Source organism: Corythoichthys intestinalis, chromosome 8 (genome assembly GCF_030265065.1).
Source record: "Corythoichthys intestinalis isolate RoL2023-P3 chromosome 8, ASM3026506v1, whole genome shotgun sequence".
NCBI classification, from domain to species: domain Eukaryota; kingdom Metazoa; phylum Chordata; class Actinopteri; order Syngnathiformes; family Syngnathidae; genus Corythoichthys; species Corythoichthys intestinalis.
The window spans coordinates 2,400,694-2,419,958 of NC_080402.1; the positions used below are offsets into that span (position 1 = coordinate 2,400,694).

Sequence of the window (19,265 nt, forward strand, 5' to 3'; positions counted from 1 at the left end):
GGGTCGTCACGGCAACAGACAGAGACACGTGGACATGGGCCGTAAAAAAGTATTTTAATAGGTCTTGAAACTACAATGACCAACATGAAAAGAACTGGACATGTTTTGGATAAACGAGTGACTTCCTATCGCCACTAGTTGGCGCTGTAGGGTTGATGCAAATGACCCCTACAAGTTCCTTCAGGGTATGACTCTCAACAAGCACGGGAAGTTTGGCGCAGATATGTTCTATATCTGCCTAGTTATGATTGTTCAAAGTTTTTGGAGAGAAAAATTGTTGACAGTCATTTTCACTTTCCTGTTTGGACCCCTCCGCTTCAACGAAACTTCAATATTTTTCATCAGGCACCTGAAGACAGGTCTTAAGGCTTCCCTTATGCAGGTTTGAGGTAGATTGTTTTTTTCCCTTTAGAGGAGGAGTGTGTCCCGTAAAAAAGGGCATTTCCTGTTTCCACTAGGAGGCGCCAGGCACAAATGGTAAATTTTCAATCCAGTCCTGCTCAGGCTGGTATACCTCACACACATGCCAGATTTAAAATAGATTTAACATTGTATGAGGGTGTTATCAGTCATTTTCCGAATTTGGTGTTTTGGCGAAAAAATGGAAGAATTTGGCGCCCCGCCCAGGTCAGGCCCGTGAATGAAAACACACCATTTTTATAACTTAAGATTTCATATGCCTCATGAACAGTCTCGCCAATTTTGAGAATGATCAAACTAATTCCCTAGGTGCCAAGGTGTAAAATGTGCACACTGTAAATCGATAAAAAGTTCACATTCAATCCAAAATACCCGATTTCCTGTAGGATTTGGAATGTGTGTGCAAGAGACTTTTTGGAGCAGTTTTGCACAAAGTTTTGACTCTCCAAATTTCATCACTCTATGTTAGAAAAACCTAAATGGAGAGGCCTTTTTGAAAATTTCAAGGGGGCGCCACTGAGCCATTTTCTTAAATTGTTTCGTAACGTTGCAAGATTATCGAACGTTATCCAAAGCCGCATGTATGTGCAAATTTTGGTGAGTTTTTATGCATATTCAAGCCTCCAAATGTAAACTCTTACTGTGAACCCATGAAAATTTCACATTCGATCCAAAATACCCGATTTCCTGTTGGATTTGGAATATGGGTGCAAGAGACTTTTTGGAGCAGTTTTGCATAAGGTATCTACTCCCCAAATTTCCTTGCTCTATGTTGAAAAAACCCAATAGGAAAGGCCTTTTTTAAAACTTCTTTCTGTCGCCACTAGTTGGCACTGTAGAGTTGATGCAAATGACCCCTACAAGAACCTTCAGGGTATGACTCTCAACAAACACGGAAAGTTTGGCGCAGATATGTTGCATATCTGCCGAGTTATGACTGTTCAAAATTTTTGGCGAGACAAATTGTTGACGGTCATTTTCACTTCCAGTTTGGACCTCTCCGCTTCAACGAAACCTCAATATTTTTCATCAGGGACCTGAACACATGTCTTGAGGCTCCCCTGAAACAGGTTTGAGGTCAATAGATTTTTTTCCCTTGGAGGAGGAGCCTGTCTCGTAAAGAAGGCCATTTCCTGTTCCCACTAGGGGGCGCCAGGCCTAATGGGTAATATTTCAATGCAGTCGTGTTCAGGCTGGGATATCTCATATACATGCTAGAAATGAAAAAGATTGAACGTTGTATCACGGAGTTTTTAATCATTTTCTGAATTTGGTATTTTGCCCAAAAATGGCCGACTTTGGGACCACGCCCAGGTCAGACCCTTGAGTGAAAACTCACCATTTTGAAAACTTAAGATCTCATATGTCTCCTGAATAGTCTGACCAATTTTGAAGACTATCCAACTATTTTCTTCAGCGACAAGGTCTTAAATGTAAATCGATAAAATTTCACATTTGATCCAAAATTTCCGGCTTCCTGTTGGGTTTGGAATATGGGTGCAAGAGACTTTTTGGAGCAGTTTTGCACAATGTATCGACTTGCCAAATTTCATCGTTCTACGTTGAAAAAACCTAATAGGAAAGGCCTTTTTGAAAATTTCAAGGGGGCGCCACTGAGCCATTTTGTTAAATTTTTTTGTAGATTATCAAAATTTACGCAAAGTTGCATGTATGTGCAAATTTTGGTGAGTTTTCGTGCATGTTCAGGCCTCCAAATGTAAACTCCAACTGTGAACCGATAAAAATTTCACATTTGATCCAAAATATCCGATTTCCTGTTGGATTTGGAATATGGGTGCAAGAGGCTTTTTTGAACAGTTAGGCATAAGGTATCTACTCCCCAAATTTCATTGCTCTACGTTGAAAACCTGAGAGGAGAGGCCTTTTTGAAAATTTTAAGGGTCAAGGGGGCGCCACTGAGCCATTTTTTGACATTTTTTCAAAACGACACAAGATTATCGAAATTTACGCAAAGCCGCACGTTTGTGCAAATTTTGGTGACTTTTCGTGCATGTTCAGGCCTCCAAATTGGCCATTTTCATTTGCCCTGAAAAAAGAAGAATAATAATAATAATAATAATAATAACTAGGCCTGCAAGCAGGACTGAACGGGCCCTCGCAATCTAGCGCAACTCGGACGTCATGCAACTCGGACAGTGTGCAGGTCAGGGTGGTGGCATATCGTCCTCTCTAATCATCTCATTAGAACCTAACATGCGCGAAAGTTGCCTCTTTACATTCACACACCTAAGAGATAAAAACCCCTATTGGACAGAGGACTACAAAAAAGGAGCGAATAAAGGGTCATCACAGCAACAGACAGAGACATGTGGACATGGGCCGTAAAATAAGTATTTTAAAAGGTCTTGAAACTACAATGACCAACCTGAAAAGAACTGGACATATATTTAAAAAAATGAGTGACTTTCTATTGCTACTAGTTGGCGCTGTAGGGTTGATGCAAATGACCCCTACAGGACCCTTCAGACTATGACTCAACAAGCACGATATGTTTGGCGCAGATATGTTGTAGAAGTTATGACTGTTCAAAACTTGTGGTGAGACGAAATGGCTTCAGTCATTTTTACTTCTCCTGTTGGACCCTTCTGCTTCAACCAAACCTCAGTATTTTTCATCAGGCACCTGAACACATGTCTTCAGGCTCCCCTGATGCAGGTTTGAGGTGAATAGATTTTTTTTTCCTTGGAGGAGGAGCCTGTTTCGTAAAAAAGGCATTTCCTGTTCCCACTAGGGGGCGCTAGGCCTAATGAGTAATATTTCAATGCACTCGTGTTCAGGGTGGGATCCCGCACATACATGCCAGATATGAAAAAGATTGAACGTTGTTTCAAGGAGCTATTAGTCCTTTACTGAATTTGTCATTTTGCCGAAAAAATGGCCGACTTTGGCACCACGCCCAGGTCAGACCCATGAATGAAAACACACCATTTTGAAAAGTTTAGATTTCATAGGTCTCCTGAATTGTCTAACCAATTTTGAAGATGATCCAATTGATTCCCTCTGTGACAAGGTCTCAAATGTGCACCCTGTTAATTGATAAAAATTTCACATTCGATCCAAAATACCCGATTTCCTGTTGGGTTTGGAATATGGGTGCAAGAGACTTTTTGGAGCAGTTTTGCACAAGGTATCGACTCCCCAAATTTCATTGCTCTACGTTAAAAAAACCTAATAGGAAACGCCTTTTTGAAAAATTCAAGGGGGCGCCACTGAGCCATTTTGTTACATTTTTTTGTAACGTTGCAAGATTATCGAAATCCACACAAAGCCGCATGTATGTGCAAAATTTGGTGAGTTTTCGTGCATGTCCAGGCCTCCAAATGTAAACTGTACTAGAAATGGACAGAAATTTCACATTTGATCCAAAATACCCGATTTTCTGTTGGATTTGGAATATGGGTGCAAGAGGCTTTTTTGAGCAGTTAGGCATAAGGTATCTACTCCCCAAATTTCATTGCTCTACGTTGAAAAAACCCAACAGGAAAGGCCTTTTTTAAAACTTCTTTCTGTCGCCACTAGTTGGCACTGTAGAGTTGATGCAAATGACCCCTACAAGAACCTTCAGGGTATGACTCTCAACAAACACGGAAAGTTTGGCGCAGATATGTTGCATATCTGCCGAGTTATGACTGTTCAAAGTTTTTGGCGAGACAAATTGTTGACGGTCATTTTCACTTCCAGTTTGGACCTCTCCGCTTCAACGAAACTTCAATATTTTTCATCAGGCACCTGAACACATGTCTTGAGGCTCCCCTGAAACAGGTTTGAGGTCAATAGATTTTTTTCCCTTGGAGGAGGAGCCTGTCTCGTAAAGAAGGCCATTTCCTGTTTCCACTAGGGGCGCCAGGCCTAATGGGTAATATTTCAATGCAGTCGTGTTCAGGCTGGGATATCTCATAAACATGCTAAAAATGAAAAAGATTGAACGTTGGATCACAGAGTTTTTAATCATTTTCTGAATTTGGTATTTTGCCTAAAAATGGCCGACTTTGGGACCACGCCCAGGCCAGACCCTTGAATGAAAACACACCATTTTGAAAACTTAAGATCTCATAGGTCTCCTGAATAGTCTGACCAATTTTGAAGACGATCCAACTTTATCCTTCAGCGACAAGGTCTCAAATGTAAATCGATAAAATTTCGCATTTGACCCAAAATTTCCAGCTTCCTGTTGGGTTTGGAATATGGGGGCAAGAGACTTTTTGGAGCAGTTTTGTACAATGTATCGACTCACTAAATTTCATTGTTCTACGTTGAAAAAACCTAATAGGAGAGGCCTTTTTGAAAATTTCAAGGGGGCGCCACTGAGCCATTTTGTTAAATTTTTTTGTAGATTATCAAAATTTACGCAAAGTTGAATGTATGTGCAAATTTTGGTGAGTTTTCGTGCATGTTCAAGCCTCCAAACGTAAACTCCAACTGTGAACCGAAAAAATTTCACATTCGATCCAAAATACCCGATTTCCTGTTGGATTTGGAACATGGGTGCAAGAGGCTTTTTTGAACAGTTAGGCATAAGGTATCTACTCCCCAAATTTCATTGCTCTACGTTGAAAACCTGAGAGGAGAGGCCTTTTTGAAAATTTTAAGGGTCAAGGGGGCGCCACTGAGCCATTTTTTGAAATTTTTTCAAAACGACGCAAGATTATCGAAATTTACGCGAATCTGCACGTATGTGCAAATTTTGGTGACTTTTCGTGCATGTTCAGGCCTCCAAATTGGCCATTTTCATTTGCCATGAAGAAAGAAGAATAATAATAATAATAATAATAATAATAATCCTTTGCATTACAATAGGGCCTTCGCACGTCTAGTGCTCGGGCCCTAATAATAATAATAATAATAATAATAATAATAATAATAATCCTTTGCAAAACAATAGGGCCTTCGCACGCTTAGTGCTCGGGCCCTAATAATAATAATAATAATCCTTTGCATTACAATAGGGCCTTCGCACGTCTAGTGCTCGGGCCCTAAATATATAGATTTATTTTAAATATTTTTCTTCTTGAAATATTACAAAAATCATATTCAGTTCTTTTTTCTGTATTATTTGTATCTTTATTTCATTTTTTATTAAAAATGTTAAAAGATAATAAGGAATATTTAAATTTTTCCTTTTTAAAAAATATTCAAAATGTTTAAAATGTTTGGAGTCCTTGGAGGGTGTGCTAGAGAGCGCCCCCTCTGGGGACTCCCTCGTTCTACTGGGGGACTTCAACGCTCACGTGGGCAATGACAGTGAGACCTGGAGGGGCGTGATTGGGAGGAACGGCCCCCCCGATCAGAACCCGAGTGGTGTTATGTTATTGGACTTCTGTGCTCGTCACGGTTTGTCTATAACGAACACCATGTTCAAACATAGGGGTGTCCATATGTGCACTTGGCACCAGGACACCCTAGGCCGCAGTTCGATGATCGACTTCGTAATCGTGTCATCGGACTTGCGGCCGCATGTTTTGGACACTCGGGTGAAGAGAGGGGCGGAGCTGTCAACCGATCACCACCTGGTGGTGTGTTGGCTCCGATGGCGGGGGAAGATGCTGGCCAGACCTGGCAGGCCCAAACGTATTGTGAGGGTCTGCTGGGAACGTCTGGCAGAATCCCCTGTCAGAAAGAGTTTCAACACCCACCTCCGGCAGAACTTCTCCCTTGTCCCGGGGGAGGTGGGGGACATTGAGTCCGAGTGGGCCATGTTCCGCACCTCCATTGTTGAGGCGGCCGATCAGAGCTGTGGCCGTAAGGTGGTTGGTGCCTGTCGAGGCGGCAATCCCCGAACCCGCTGGTGGACACCAGCGGTAAGGGATGCCGTCAAGCTGAAGAAGGAGGCCTATCGGGCCTTTTTGGCCTGTGGGACTCCGGAGGCAGCTGACAGGTACCGGCTGGCCAAGCGGACTGCGGCCTCGGCGGTCGCCGAGGCAAAAACTCGGACATGGGAGGAGTTCGGTGAGGCCATGGAAAACGACTTCCGGATGGCTTCGAGGAAATTCTGGTCCACCATCCGGCGTCTGAGGAGAGGAAAGCAGTGCACTATTAACACTGTGTATAGTGAAGATGGTGTACTGCTGACCTCGACTCGGGACGTCGTGAGTCGGTGGAGAGAATACTTCGAAGCCCTCCTCAATTCCACCGACACGCCTTCCTTTGAGGAAGCAGAGTCTGGGGACTCTGAGGTGGGCTCTTCGATCTCTGGGGTTGAAGTCACTGAGGCGGTTGGTAAGCTCCTCGGTGGCAAGGCCCCGGGGGTGGATGAGATCCGCCCGGAGTTCCTAAAGGCTCTGGATGTTGTAGGGCTGTCATGGCTGACACGCCTCTACAACATCGCGTGGACATCGGGGACAGTGCCTCTGGATTGGCAGACCGGGGTGGTGGTCCCCCTTTTTAAAAAGGGGGACCGGAGGGTGTGTTCCAATTATAGAGGAATCACACTCCTCAGCCTCCCCGGTAAAGTCTATTCAGGGGTGCTGGAGAGGAGGGTCCGTCGGGAAGTCGAATCTCGGATTCAGGAGGAGCAGTGTGGTTTTCGTCCCGGCCGTGGAACAGTGGACCAGCTCTACACCCTCAGCAGGGTCCTCGAGGGTGCATGGGAGTTCGCCCAACCAGTCTACATGTGTTTTGTGGATTTGGAGAAGGCGTTCGACCGTGTGCCTAGGGGAATCCTGTGGAGGGTGCTCCGGGAGTACGGGGTACCGAGCCCCTTGGTAAGGGCTGTTCGGTCCCTGTACGACCGGTGTCAGGATCTGGTCCGCATTGCCGGCAGTAAGTCGAATTCGTTCCCAGTGAGGGTTGGACTCCGCCAAGGCTGCCCTTTGTCACCGATTTTGTTCATAACTTTTATGGACAGAATTTCTAGGCGCAGCCGAAGCGTTGAGGGGGTCCGGTTTGGTGACCTCAGCATTGAATCTCTGCTTTTTGCAGATGATTTAGTGCTGTTGGCTTCATCAAGCCGTGACCTCCAACTCTCACTGGAGCGGTTCGCAGCTGAGTGTGAAGCGGTTGGGATGAAGATCAGCACCTCCAAATCCGAGACCATGGTCCTCAGTCGGAAAAGGGTGGAGTGCCCTCTCCGGGTCGGGGATGAGATCCTGCCCCAAGTGGAGGAGTTCAAGTATCTTGGGGTCTTGTTCACGAGTGACGGTAGGAGGGAGCGGGAGATCGACAGGCGAATCGGTGCGGCGTCTGCAGTAATGCGGACGCTGCACCGGTCCGTAGTGGTGAAGAAGGAGCTGAGCCGAAAGGCAAAGCTCTCGATTTACCAGTCGATCTACGTTCCTACCCTCACCTATGGTCACGAGCTTTGGGTCGTGACCGAAAGAACAAGATCCCGGATACAAGCGGCCGAAATGAGTTTCCTCCGCAGGGTGTCCGGGCTCTCCCTTAGAGATAGGGTGAGAAGCTCGGTCATCCGGGAGGGACTCGGCGTCGAGCCGCTACTCCTCCGCGTAGAGAGGAGCCAGCTGAGGTGGCTCGGGCATCTGGTTCGGATGCCTCCCGGACGCCTCCCTGGAGAGGTGTTCCGGGCATGTCCCACCGGCGGGAGGCCCCGGGGACGACCCAGGACACGCTGGAGAGACTATGTCTCTCGGCTGGCCTGGGAACGCCTTGGGATCCCGCCGGAGGAGCTGGTTGAAGTGGCTGGGGAGAGGGAAGTCTGGGCTTCCCTGTTAAAGCTGCTGCCCCCGCGACCCGACCCCGGAACAAGCGGAAGATAATGGATGGATGGATGGATGTTTAAAATATATTTTTTTAACTGAAAAATTAAAAAAAGTATTTTTTTGAATCGAAATGAGAATATTTACCTTTTTTTTTTTTTTTTTTTTTTTTTAAATCTATTGAATTACACAAATTACACAGAATTTTTTTTTTGTTGAAGCAAAATGAAAAAATTGTTTTCATCCAGAACGACAGATATATAAACATTTAGTTTTGCCCCCTTTTTTATTGAAAAAAATATAAAAATGATTAAAATAGACATTTTTTTTTTAAATTAAATATTTAATAAATATTTAGTTTTTTTAAACTTTCAGTGTAGATCCATTTTTTTTGCCAAAAAAAGAATATTTGCTTTTTTTTATACATTTAATTTTGCCCCTTTTTTTATTTAAAATTTAAAACATTAAAATTTCCCCCCTTTTTTTTTTTTATATAAACAAAGAGCCTAATTTTTAAATTTAAAAAAAAGGCAAATAAATTGGAAAGAAAATAACTATTAAGAGGCTTCAACAAAAAGAAGATTTGGACAGTTTTGAAGTATCAAATGTATTTCTATAGCCCTTTACAAAAACCCGAAAGGCCCTCAAAGTGCTTTACAACAAAGACAAACATGGTTCATGATAAATAAAAGGCAGGAAAGCACTATACTATGACCTTGCCTTGCACAGCCAGACTATTCTCCCTGTAGTTTTCAAACTCTGTGAGAAATAGTCTGGGACCCAGCCCATTAACAGCCTCTCGAGCAAGGTACAAAATCATTCATCCAATCAGATTCGTTTATTTGCGTGACGTGTTCTTAACGAGTAACGTCACTCTTACGCGCCGAAAGTCGTCTCTACAACAACACTGATGGCGAACGGGAGAGCCGAGAATATGTTCCAATTCGCTGTAAAACCAGTTTTAAATTACCAAAAGCACATCGAAACAAGTCATTGACAACAGTCAACATGGCTCGCGCTAGCCATGTTGAATAAACCTCTCCTTTCTCCGCTCACGCTAATTACGTGTCGCTTTAATGTCACGTCTGCTCGTTGCTGGTTGGTCCACTCCGCTGTCTGTTTGCTGTGGCTTGCTCCACCCTCGGAATTTGATCCGCCGGAAGGTCGCCAGACTCAATCGCTGGAACAGCGGTGAGTCTGGAATACCAGGCAAACTATGACCCTTAATTTTAAGATTTATTTTGTATGTTAGGCCGGCTACCAGATCACGCAGCAACGGCGCCCCCTGGCAGTGGACGGCATCCTTAGCTACAGCCTCCTGGACGGCAAGAAACACAAGCAGGTGGTCCGCAAGAACGTGCGCGTCAAGCAGATCCAGCTGGAGCAGGACAGCGGCAAAAGCCTGCACGACGATGACCGCGGACAGACGCTCGTCGACCTCAACAGAGCTGGTGAGATCTCCCCCCCCCCCCCCCCCCCCCCCACTGACCCGAACTTAACCCCTCGCTCCGAACGATAAAAGTCCAATGACGTCACGTTCAGCGAACGATAAAAGTCCAATGACGTCACGTTCAGGCGTGGGCCTGATGGAGCTGGTGATGGAGCCCGACATGACGTGCGGCGAGGAGGCGGCGGCGGCTGTCAGGGAGCTACAGCTCATCCTGCAGGCGCTCGGGACCTGTCAAGGAAATATGTCGGGTAAAAATGTTCTGTGTCGGGATCGGAAATCGGGAACGATCACGTCTACTTTCAATTCAGACGCGAATACCTTTTCTTGTTGAGAAAGAGTGACTTTTTTTCTCAGAGGGCCAGCTGAGGGTGGACGCCAACGTGTCGGTGCGCAAGCCCGGCGAGGCGCTCGGCGTCAGGACAGAGGTGAAGAACATCAACAGTGTTCGATATCTGTCGAAAGCCATCGGTAAGTCAACCTTTTGAATACCCGGAAAGCGGTTCGGCTATTTCATCGGGTTCATTTACGGTTAGATTTCGAGATTCGGAGACAGATGGACGTCCTGCGGCGAGGAGGTCGTGTGCAAAATGAGACTCGAGCGTATGACGCGAAAACAGGGTGAGGGCGGTGATCAGTGATGGCATTTCAGTGCTGTTGACGGGAGTTTGTAATTTTTTTTTTTGGGTAGGACCACCGTGCCCATGAGGGACAAAGAGGCTCTCCAGGACTACAGGTGATCACTCCTTGCATTTGCTTGATACAACATTAGCTCCACCACACAACAAGTGTTAAAGTCACAGCCACAATATTTTGCGTGACGAGTGACTTTATAATCCTTTTTTAAATGTTTTTAAAACTTTTTAAATTAAAAAGTGAGAATATTAACCCCCCCCCCCCGTTTGGTTGTATTTAATCAATATATATATTTTTTAAATTAAGACAACAAGATTTACAGTTTCCCTTTCTCTCCCTTTTTTTAAATTGAAAATGTATTTTTTTTTAAATTTCCTTTTCCAATCTATTTACTAGTTAAATTTACTAGTTACTATGACAACCATTTACATTGTGGATTTTTTTTTGGGGGGGGGGGGGTCCTTTAAAAAAAATGTTTAAATGGGTAAAATGTTTTCTAAACTTTTTTTTTTAAACAAAAATCGAGAATATTCAGGTTTTCTAGTTTTTTCCTTCAGGTTGTCTTTAATAATAAAAAAAAAATAGAGGATTTACCACCCCCTTTCTTTGATAAAAATAAAAAATAAATAACCTAAATTTTAAAAAAATCTTTATTTTTAATTAAAACAACAAGATTTACAGTTTCCTTTCCCTCCCTTTTTTTAAATTGAAAATGTTTTTTTTTTTTTTATTTCCTTTTCCAATCTATTTACTAGTTAAATTTACTAGTTTACAACCATTTACGTTGTGGATTTTGTTTGGGGGGGGGTCTTTTTTTTAATCATCCTTTTAAAAAAAATGTTTAAATGGGTAAAATGTTTTCTAAACTTATTTTTTTTAACCAAAAATCGAGAATATTCAGGTTTTCTAGTTTTTTCCTTCAGGTTGTCTTTAATCAAAAAAATAAAATAAAATAGAGGATTTACCACCCCCCTTTCTTTGATAAAAATAAAAAATAAATAACCTAAATTTAAAAAAAAATCTTTATTTTTAATTAAAACAACAAGATTTACAGTTTCCCTTTCCCTCCCTTTTTTTAAATTGAAAATGTTTTTTTTATTTTTTATTTCCTTTTCCAATCTATTTACTAGTTAAATTTATGAGTTTATCTGACAACCATTTACGTTGTGGATTTTATTTTTTTGGGGGGGTCTTTTTTTCAATGATCCTTTTAAAAAAAAAGTTTTAAATGGGTAAAATGTTTTCTAAACATTTAAAAAAAAATTTTTTTTTTTTTTAACAAAAATCGAGAATATTCAGGTTTTTTAGTTTTTTTCCCTTCTGGTCGTCTTTAATTAGAAAAAAAAATATAGAGAGGATTTACCACCCCCTTTTTTGGAATAAAAATAAATAACCAAAATTTTTTAAAAAAATCTTTATTTTTAATTAAAGACAAACATTTTAAATATTTCTAATGTTCTTTTTATTTGAAAATGTAAATAAAGATGAAAAATTGGCAAGTATTTGCTATTCAGAATAATAAATTTAAAAACATAAAAATATACTTTTTCCCTCTTCAGTTATTTTGTTCTTTTAAAGACCACCAGTAAATATTCAACAAAATCAAATTAAAAACTTAATATTTAGTTTTCCCCTTTTTGAATTGATCAATAGAATAAGGGGGGGGGGGGGGACAATGTTTAAAAAAAAAAAAAAGTTTTTTAAAATAAATTATAAAAAGGGTATGGTTCTATAAGTTATAAAACAGCCTTTATACAAGTTTGAAACATACAATTGGTTGGAGACATCAAAAAGCGTTTGAGACTGATCTAGTGCGGCAGCTGTCGATTATTTTAGTAGTCGATTAATCGATAAATATTTAGTTCGAATAATCGAGTAATTGGATAAGGAACATAAAAAATGAAAACACCTGAGCTTAGCTTCAAACTGTATTTAAAAAAAAATGAATGAGGATCTATGTACAACAAAAGTTGGCCAACTTACATAGCAAAAGTCCGCTAACTTAAATGCGATAAAATGCTCATGTTTTTTTTTTTTTTTGATAATGCTCTTAACAAATGGTTCAGAAACATACTTCCACAAAAAATGGCTAAATATACCTATAAACTAAATTACGAATGCGTTGAAAAGATTAAAAAAAAAAAAGCTCAAATAAAAACTTAGCTTATGTTGGTCTTAACAGGGAGCAGATTGATTCAGTCATGTGAAATGAGGTAGCCAAATCAATAAAACTAAATGCAAACACTTTCAAAACAAACCATTACAACGCCACTTCAATTAAACGAATACTCGAAGCAGCAAAATTTAATTCGAATCTTTTTTTCTAATCGAATACTCGAGTTAATCGATTAATCGTTGCAGCACTAGACTGATCTGCAGCTGTTGCTCCTTGGCTTCTCTCTCACACGAATGGAGGGAGAGGAGTCAAGACAGCTTATATAGTTCCTAGGTGATTGGCGAATTGGTATAATGTGACTTGTCATGTAATGTGGTGCATTCAGGGAGTGTAGGAAAACAAGCACTGAATAAAAATTGGGAATCTTAACCCATGTTACACATTGCCAGCCCAGGAACAGAACTCGTTCGTAAACAGGGAACTACCTGTATTTAAAATGTATATACAGATGTGCACGCTAGCACCTCCTGCTGGACATTGTACATAACAATGTTAAAAACCGTCCTGACTCAATTTTTCACTTTGTCCACTCCTCTAGGTTCATGCCCGAACCTAACCTCCCGCCTCTCACCGTGTACCCGGACGCCGCCTCCGTCCCCCCCGGCGCCGACGTCCGGCGGGCGGTGGTGGTGCAAAATTTAAGGGCGGAGCTTCCTGAGCTGCCCGCCGCGAGGCGAGACCGCCTAGTGGAGATGTACGACATCCTACCCGAGCACAGCTACACTCTACTGGTCGGTACCGTCGCGGTCCAATATCGGGCCGCCGGATCGGTTCAGATCGCAAAACTTACTCTCTGGTTAAATCTTTGTCGTGCAGAACGAGGAAGGGCTGGTGGAATACTTTGAGTCGGTGTTGAAAGCCACCAATCGGGAGCCCCGGAAGGTGATTGGCTGGGTGACCAACGAGTTGCTGGCGCTACTCAAACAGCAAGACTTGAACGTCAGTCAAAGGTGACCATTGGAGATGAGAATTATGTATATACATATGTGTGTGTGTATATGTATTTACAGTGGGATAAATAAGTATTTAGTCAACCACTAATTGTGCAAGTTCTCCCAATTGAAAATATTAAAAATCCTAAAAAAATAGTAATTGTAATAATAACAACAATATATACAGTGCCTTGCAAAAGTATTCGGCCCCCTTGAATCTTGCAACCTTTCGCCACATTTCAGGCTTCAAACATAAAGATATGAAATTTATTTTTTTGTCAAGAATCAACAACAAGTGGGACACAATCGTGAAGTGGAACAACATTTATTGGATAATTTAAACTTTTTTAACAAATAAAAAACTGAAAAGTGGGGCGTGCAATATAATTCGGCCCCTTTACTTTCAGTGCAGCAAACTCACTCCAGAAGTTCAGTGAGGATCTCTGAATGATCCAATGTTATCCTAAATGACCGATGATGATAAATAGAATCCACCTGTGTGTAACCAAGTCTCCGTATAAATGCACCTGCTCTGTGATAGTCTCAGGGTTCTGTTTAAAGTGCAGAGAGCATTATGAAAACCAAGGAACACACCAGGCAGGTCCGAGATACTGTTGTGGAGAAGTTTAAAGCCGGATTTGGATGCACACAGATTTCCCAAGCTTTAAACATCTCAAGGAGCACTGTGCAAGCCATCATATTGAAATGGAAGGAGCATCAGACCACTGCAAATCTACCAAGACCCGGCCGTCCTTCCAAACTTTCTTTTCAAACACGGAGAAAACTGATCAGAGATGCAGCCAAGAGGCCCATGATCACTCTGGATGAACTGCAGAGATCTACAGCTGAGGTGGGAGAGTCTGTCCATAGGACAACAATCAGTTGTACACTGCACGAATCTGGCCTTTATGGAAGAGTGGCAAGAAGAAAGCCATTTCTCAAAGATATCCATAAAAAGTCTCGTTTAAAGTTTGCCACAAGCCACCTGGGAGACACACCAAACATGTGGAAGAAGGTGCTCTGGTCAGATGAAACCAAAATTGAACTTTTTGGCCACAATGCAAAACGATATGTTTGGCGTAAAAGCAACACAGCTCATCACCCTGAACACACCATCCCCACTGTCAAACATGGTGGTGGCAGCATCATGGTTTGGGCCTGCTTTTCTTCAGCAGGGACAGGGAAGATGGTTAAAATTGACGGGAAGATGGATGCAGCCAAATACAGGAACATTCTGGAAGAAAACCTGTTGGTATCTGCACAAGACCTGAGACTGGGACGGAGATTTATCTTCCAACAGGACAATGATCCAAAACATAAAGCCAAATCTACAATGGAATGGTTCAAAAATAAACGTATCCAGGTGTTAGAATGGCCAGACCTGAATCCAATGGAGAATCTGTGGAAAGAGCTGAAGACTGCTGTTCACAAACACTCTCCATCCAACCTCACTGAGCTCGAGCTGTTTTGCAAGGAAGAATGGGCAAGAATGTCAGTCTCTCCATGTGCAAAACTGATAGAAACATACCCCAAGCGACTTGCAGCTGTAATTGGAGCAAAAGGTGGCGCTACAAAGTATTAACGCAAGGGGGCCGAATAATATTGCACGCCCCACTTTTCAGTTTTTTATTTGTTAAAAAAGTTTAAATTATCCAATAAATGTTGTTCCACTTCACGATTGTGTCCCACTTGTTGTTGATTCTTGACAAAATATTAAAATTTTATATCTTTATGTTTGAAGCCTGAAATGTGGCGAAAGGTTGCAAGGTTCAAGGGGGCCGAATACTTTTGCAAGGCACTGTAAGTAACATAGGCTTATTATTTACACAAAAAAAGAATCTCCTGTGCAGCCCTCTCGTCAGTCTACCTTTGGTGCCCCCCCCAACCCATTCCCTAGTGGTTTGCTCCATTATACTTCAGTCGCAAACAGTGGCGCCACCAGGGGGTGGCCACGGCCACCCCTATAAATTGGTTGGCCACCCCACTGGCCACCCCGCTTGCCAGTATATCGTTAGATTGTTGTAGCATCAGTTATGCATTTCATCCCAAATGAATGCATTTATTTTGTTTTGTTAAATGTAGGGCTGTCAAATTTATCGCGTTAACGGGCGGTAAATAATTTTAAAAAATGAATCATGTGAAAATATTTATCGCTATTAACGCATTCGCAGTACGACTCATTCACGCATTGCCGCAAACAGCCTACAATGGCGCCGTTTTACTTCTATACAGAGATAAGAGGCAGTGTCAAGTGAGTGGAGTAGATAAAAGCATTCATTGGGGCCGTGCTTTTAATTGGCAACAGCTTTGTCATCTCTCCCACAGCAACTATAAATATTGTGGGAAGCAACGTGGGGAACGATCTTTTTCTTAACACCACCCACAGTCATGGTTGCACCACTTCCCATCATGCATTTGGGCAGAACAGTTAAGTCGCTACAGTATCATTTACTGAAACCTCAACAAATACACTAGATGGCAATATTTAGTCACAATGTACAAACTCACATTTGTCCTTTAAGAACTACAAGTCTTTCTATCCGTGGATCTCTTTCACAGAAAGAATGTTAATAATGTTAATGCCATCTTGTGGGTTTATTGTTATAATAAACAAATACAGTACTTATGTACCGCATGTTGAATGTATATATCCGCCTTGTGTCTTATCTTTCCATTCCAACAATAATTTACAGAAAAATATGGCATATTTTAGAGATGGTTTGAATTGCGATTAATTACGATGAATTCATTTTTAAGCTGTGATTTCCTCGATTAAAAATTTGTATCGTTTGACAGCCCTAGTTAAATGTACACCTTATGCCTAAAATATACATAACACAATAAAACAGAATTGTTGTGGAACTCAAAATGTTGACAGGACAGTTACGGACTATGCACATTAAATCATTAGTAACATCAAATATTAGTATATCAGTAGCCGTGTCCTTAAGTCTTTCTGATAGTTTTCCCCTGACCTTTTTACTGCAATAATATAATGAAAACCTGAAATTATGGCTTTAGTTTTGGCCACCCCAAGATTTTAAGTGGCCCCATCTGGCCACCCCTATGAAAAATTTCTGGAGGCGCCACTGGTCGCAAATTTGGCAGAAGTTTATTCTTGAAAGGAAATGTCATCGAAAAGACAACAAGAGTCGGGGGCGGAAAAAAGGAAGAGAAAAAAGCAGCGAGATGATGCCCGCGCATCACTTGCAGGTAAGAATTTTTTTTAAATTAAAAAAAAAAATTTTTTTTAAACAATTGTTTATTTATTATCAGCTACGTTTACATGACTACAATAATCTGATAACTGGGAATAACCAGGTAATGACAATAATGAGATTTGACGCATTTACGTGCACTTCAGTGATGTGATAATCAGGAAAAACCTGGTTTACATGTTAAGTCAATAGTTCGATTTCTTTCCAAGTACATGACGTAAAACTCTTGGTCTCAGCATAGGCCTTCCTCCATGTCTACCAAAAACCCATGCTTGCTTGAAGTTGTCCCACTGAACCTCTTCAAATGCGAGTTTGGCGATCGCGTTACACAAGCTGGCTAACTGCAGAGTAGGCCCATAGGCTGAAAGCGAATCAGTTTGGCGTCCCTAAGGCCTCTCTAGCGACATCCGTTTTTCCATTTGTACACATGCTCAGAGATGTAAAATAGCGGTGTTTATCAGATAAAGGATAGCCGATCATGCTCTTCACATGACCACTTGAATAATCTGGTAACTCCACAAAGCATTTATGCCTAGGGCACCAAAATAGCTAGCGCTGGCCCTGAAAGTAGGGCTATCAAATTTATCGCGTTAATAGCGGTAATTAATTTTTTAAAAATGAATCACGTTAAAATATTTAACGCATGCGCTGCACGACCCACTCACGCATTGTCACGATCAATCTATAATGGCGCCGTTTTACCTATATATAGAGGTAAAAGGCAGTGTAAAATGAGTAGAGTGAATTTTGGCAGCCTTTGGAGCCTTTTTTTAATTGGGTAAAGCCTTAAAATCCCTCTCTCAACACTTAGAAATATCGTGGGAAGCAATGTTGGGAAGAAAGGTAGTAGTTGATCTTTTTCTTAACACCCTATGTTATTTCCCAACGCAGAGAAAATATATCAATTGGTTGCACTTCCCATCATGCATTTGGGCAGAACAGTTAAATGGCTACAGTATCATTTACTGAAAGCTCAACAAATACACTAGATGACAATATTTAGTCACAATATACAAAGTCCCATTTATCCTTTAAGAATTACAAGTCTTTCTATCGGTGGATCCCTCTCACAGAAAGAATGTTAATAATGTAAATGCCATCTTGAGGATTTATTGTCATAATAAACAAATACAGTACTCATGTACTGTATGTTGAATGTATATATTCGTCCGAGTTTTATTCATTTTTTTCTTAATGCATTGCCAAAATGTATATGATCGGGAAAAATTATCGGGAATGATTGGAATTGAATCGGGAGCAAAAAAAAAAAAAAGCAATCGGATCGGGAAATATCGGGATCGGCAGATACTCAAACTAAAACGATCGGGATCGGATCGGGAGCAAAAAACATGATCGAGACAACCCTAATATATATATACACACACACACACACATATATATGCATACGTGTTAATGTGTGTATTTCAGTAATTCAGGACAGAAGATAGAGACTGTGTCCGTGCCTCGTATAGTGAACAGGGGAAAACAGAGTACTATAGGAACGAGACCAAAGAATTTAATACATATAGTCCCTGATAGCAGTGAAAATAAAATAGCTCGTAATAATAAATATATAAGATGCGGATTATTAAACATCAGGTCAATCTCGCCCAAATCTCTGTTAGTTAATGACTTAATTGGGGATTATAATATTCATATTTTGGCCCTGACTGAAACTTGGCTTCAGCAGGATGACTTTGTTAGACTTAATGAATCCACACCCCCAAGTCATGTGAATTTTCACACAGCTAGAAGCACGGGCCGTGGAGGGGGGGGTGGCAGTAATATCACACTCTTGTTTAGGTATGAGCCCAAAAAGTAAAGCTAATCACATTTATAAATCTTTTGAAAGTCTAGCACTATCAATTATAGACGCTAACTGGAAGAACCAAAAACCAATTCTTTTCATAGTGGTTTACCGTCCCCCTGGTCCCTACTCACAGTTTTTGTTAGATTTCTCTGACTTTTTATCTAGTACTTTGCTAAGCTGGGCTAGAATTATAATTGTAGGGGATTTTAATATACATGTTGACGATGAAGGTGACTCCCTTGGTAAGGCCTTTAATGACCTACTAGATGGGACTGGCTTCATTCAAAATGTAAATAAACCAACTCATAGTCACAAGCACACCCTGGACTTGATTTTAACATACGGTACAGAGATTAGTGACCTTAGTGTCCATCCCCACAACCCCGTACTGTCTGATCATTTTCTAATTACCTTTCAGTTTGTGCTTCAAGATAATCCGCCACTAGTGACCAGAACTCAGATGAAAAGGACATTAGGTGATCACTCTGTTTCAGAGTATAAACAGATAATTCAGCCTATATTTGCCTCCATGACATCTAGTTATGAAGGAATGATGCCCGGCCTTGCTGTTAATGACGAGTTTGTTGATCGTGTTATGTTTACGTTTCGTACCACCCTCGATGTCGTCGCTCCCTCCAAATTAAAGTTTGTCAAGCCGAGACGAGCCTCTCCCTGGTATAATGCTGAAACACGCTCTCTTAAACAATCGACACGCAAATTAGAAAGACTTTGGCGCCGTTCCAACACAGAGCACACCCTCTCTGCCTGGAAACGCAGCTTAGTGACATATAAGCAGGCCTTGCGTACGGCTAAAACCAGATATTACTCATCCTCAATAGAGGGAAACAAAAATAATCCTAGGTTTCTGTTCAGCACTGTAGCAAGGCTGACAAACAGTCACACCTCAATAGAACCTTATATCCCAACCACCCTTAGCTGTGATGACTTCCTAA

At 41.5% G+C, this 19,265-nt stretch overlaps 1 protein-coding gene across 3 annotated transcripts in view; it reads left to right on the top strand.

Moving 5' to 3' along the window:
- The window catches only part of gatb (glutamyl-tRNA(Gln) amidotransferase, subunit B), a 47,889-nt gene that overhangs the window by 25,284 nt on the left and 3,340 nt on the right, over window positions 1-19,265 (top strand). For 2 of the 3 annotated variants that reach the window (XM_057843218.1, XM_057843216.1), the window contains exons 4-10: window positions 9,346-9,544; window positions 9,636-9,791; window positions 9,898-10,011; window positions 10,077-10,161; window positions 10,232-10,276; window positions 12,891-13,083; window positions 13,169-13,302. In XM_057843218.1, the coding sequence (XP_057699201.1) occupies window positions 9,346-9,544; window positions 9,636-9,791; window positions 9,898-10,011; window positions 10,077-10,161; window positions 10,232-10,276; window positions 12,891-13,083; window positions 13,169-13,302 (926 nt within the window). The remainder of the gene's footprint in view (window positions 1-9,345; window positions 9,545-9,635; window positions 9,792-9,897; window positions 10,012-10,076; window positions 10,162-10,231; window positions 10,277-12,890; window positions 13,084-13,168; window positions 13,303-19,265) is intronic. The other variant, XM_057843217.1, reaches the window with a different exon arrangement.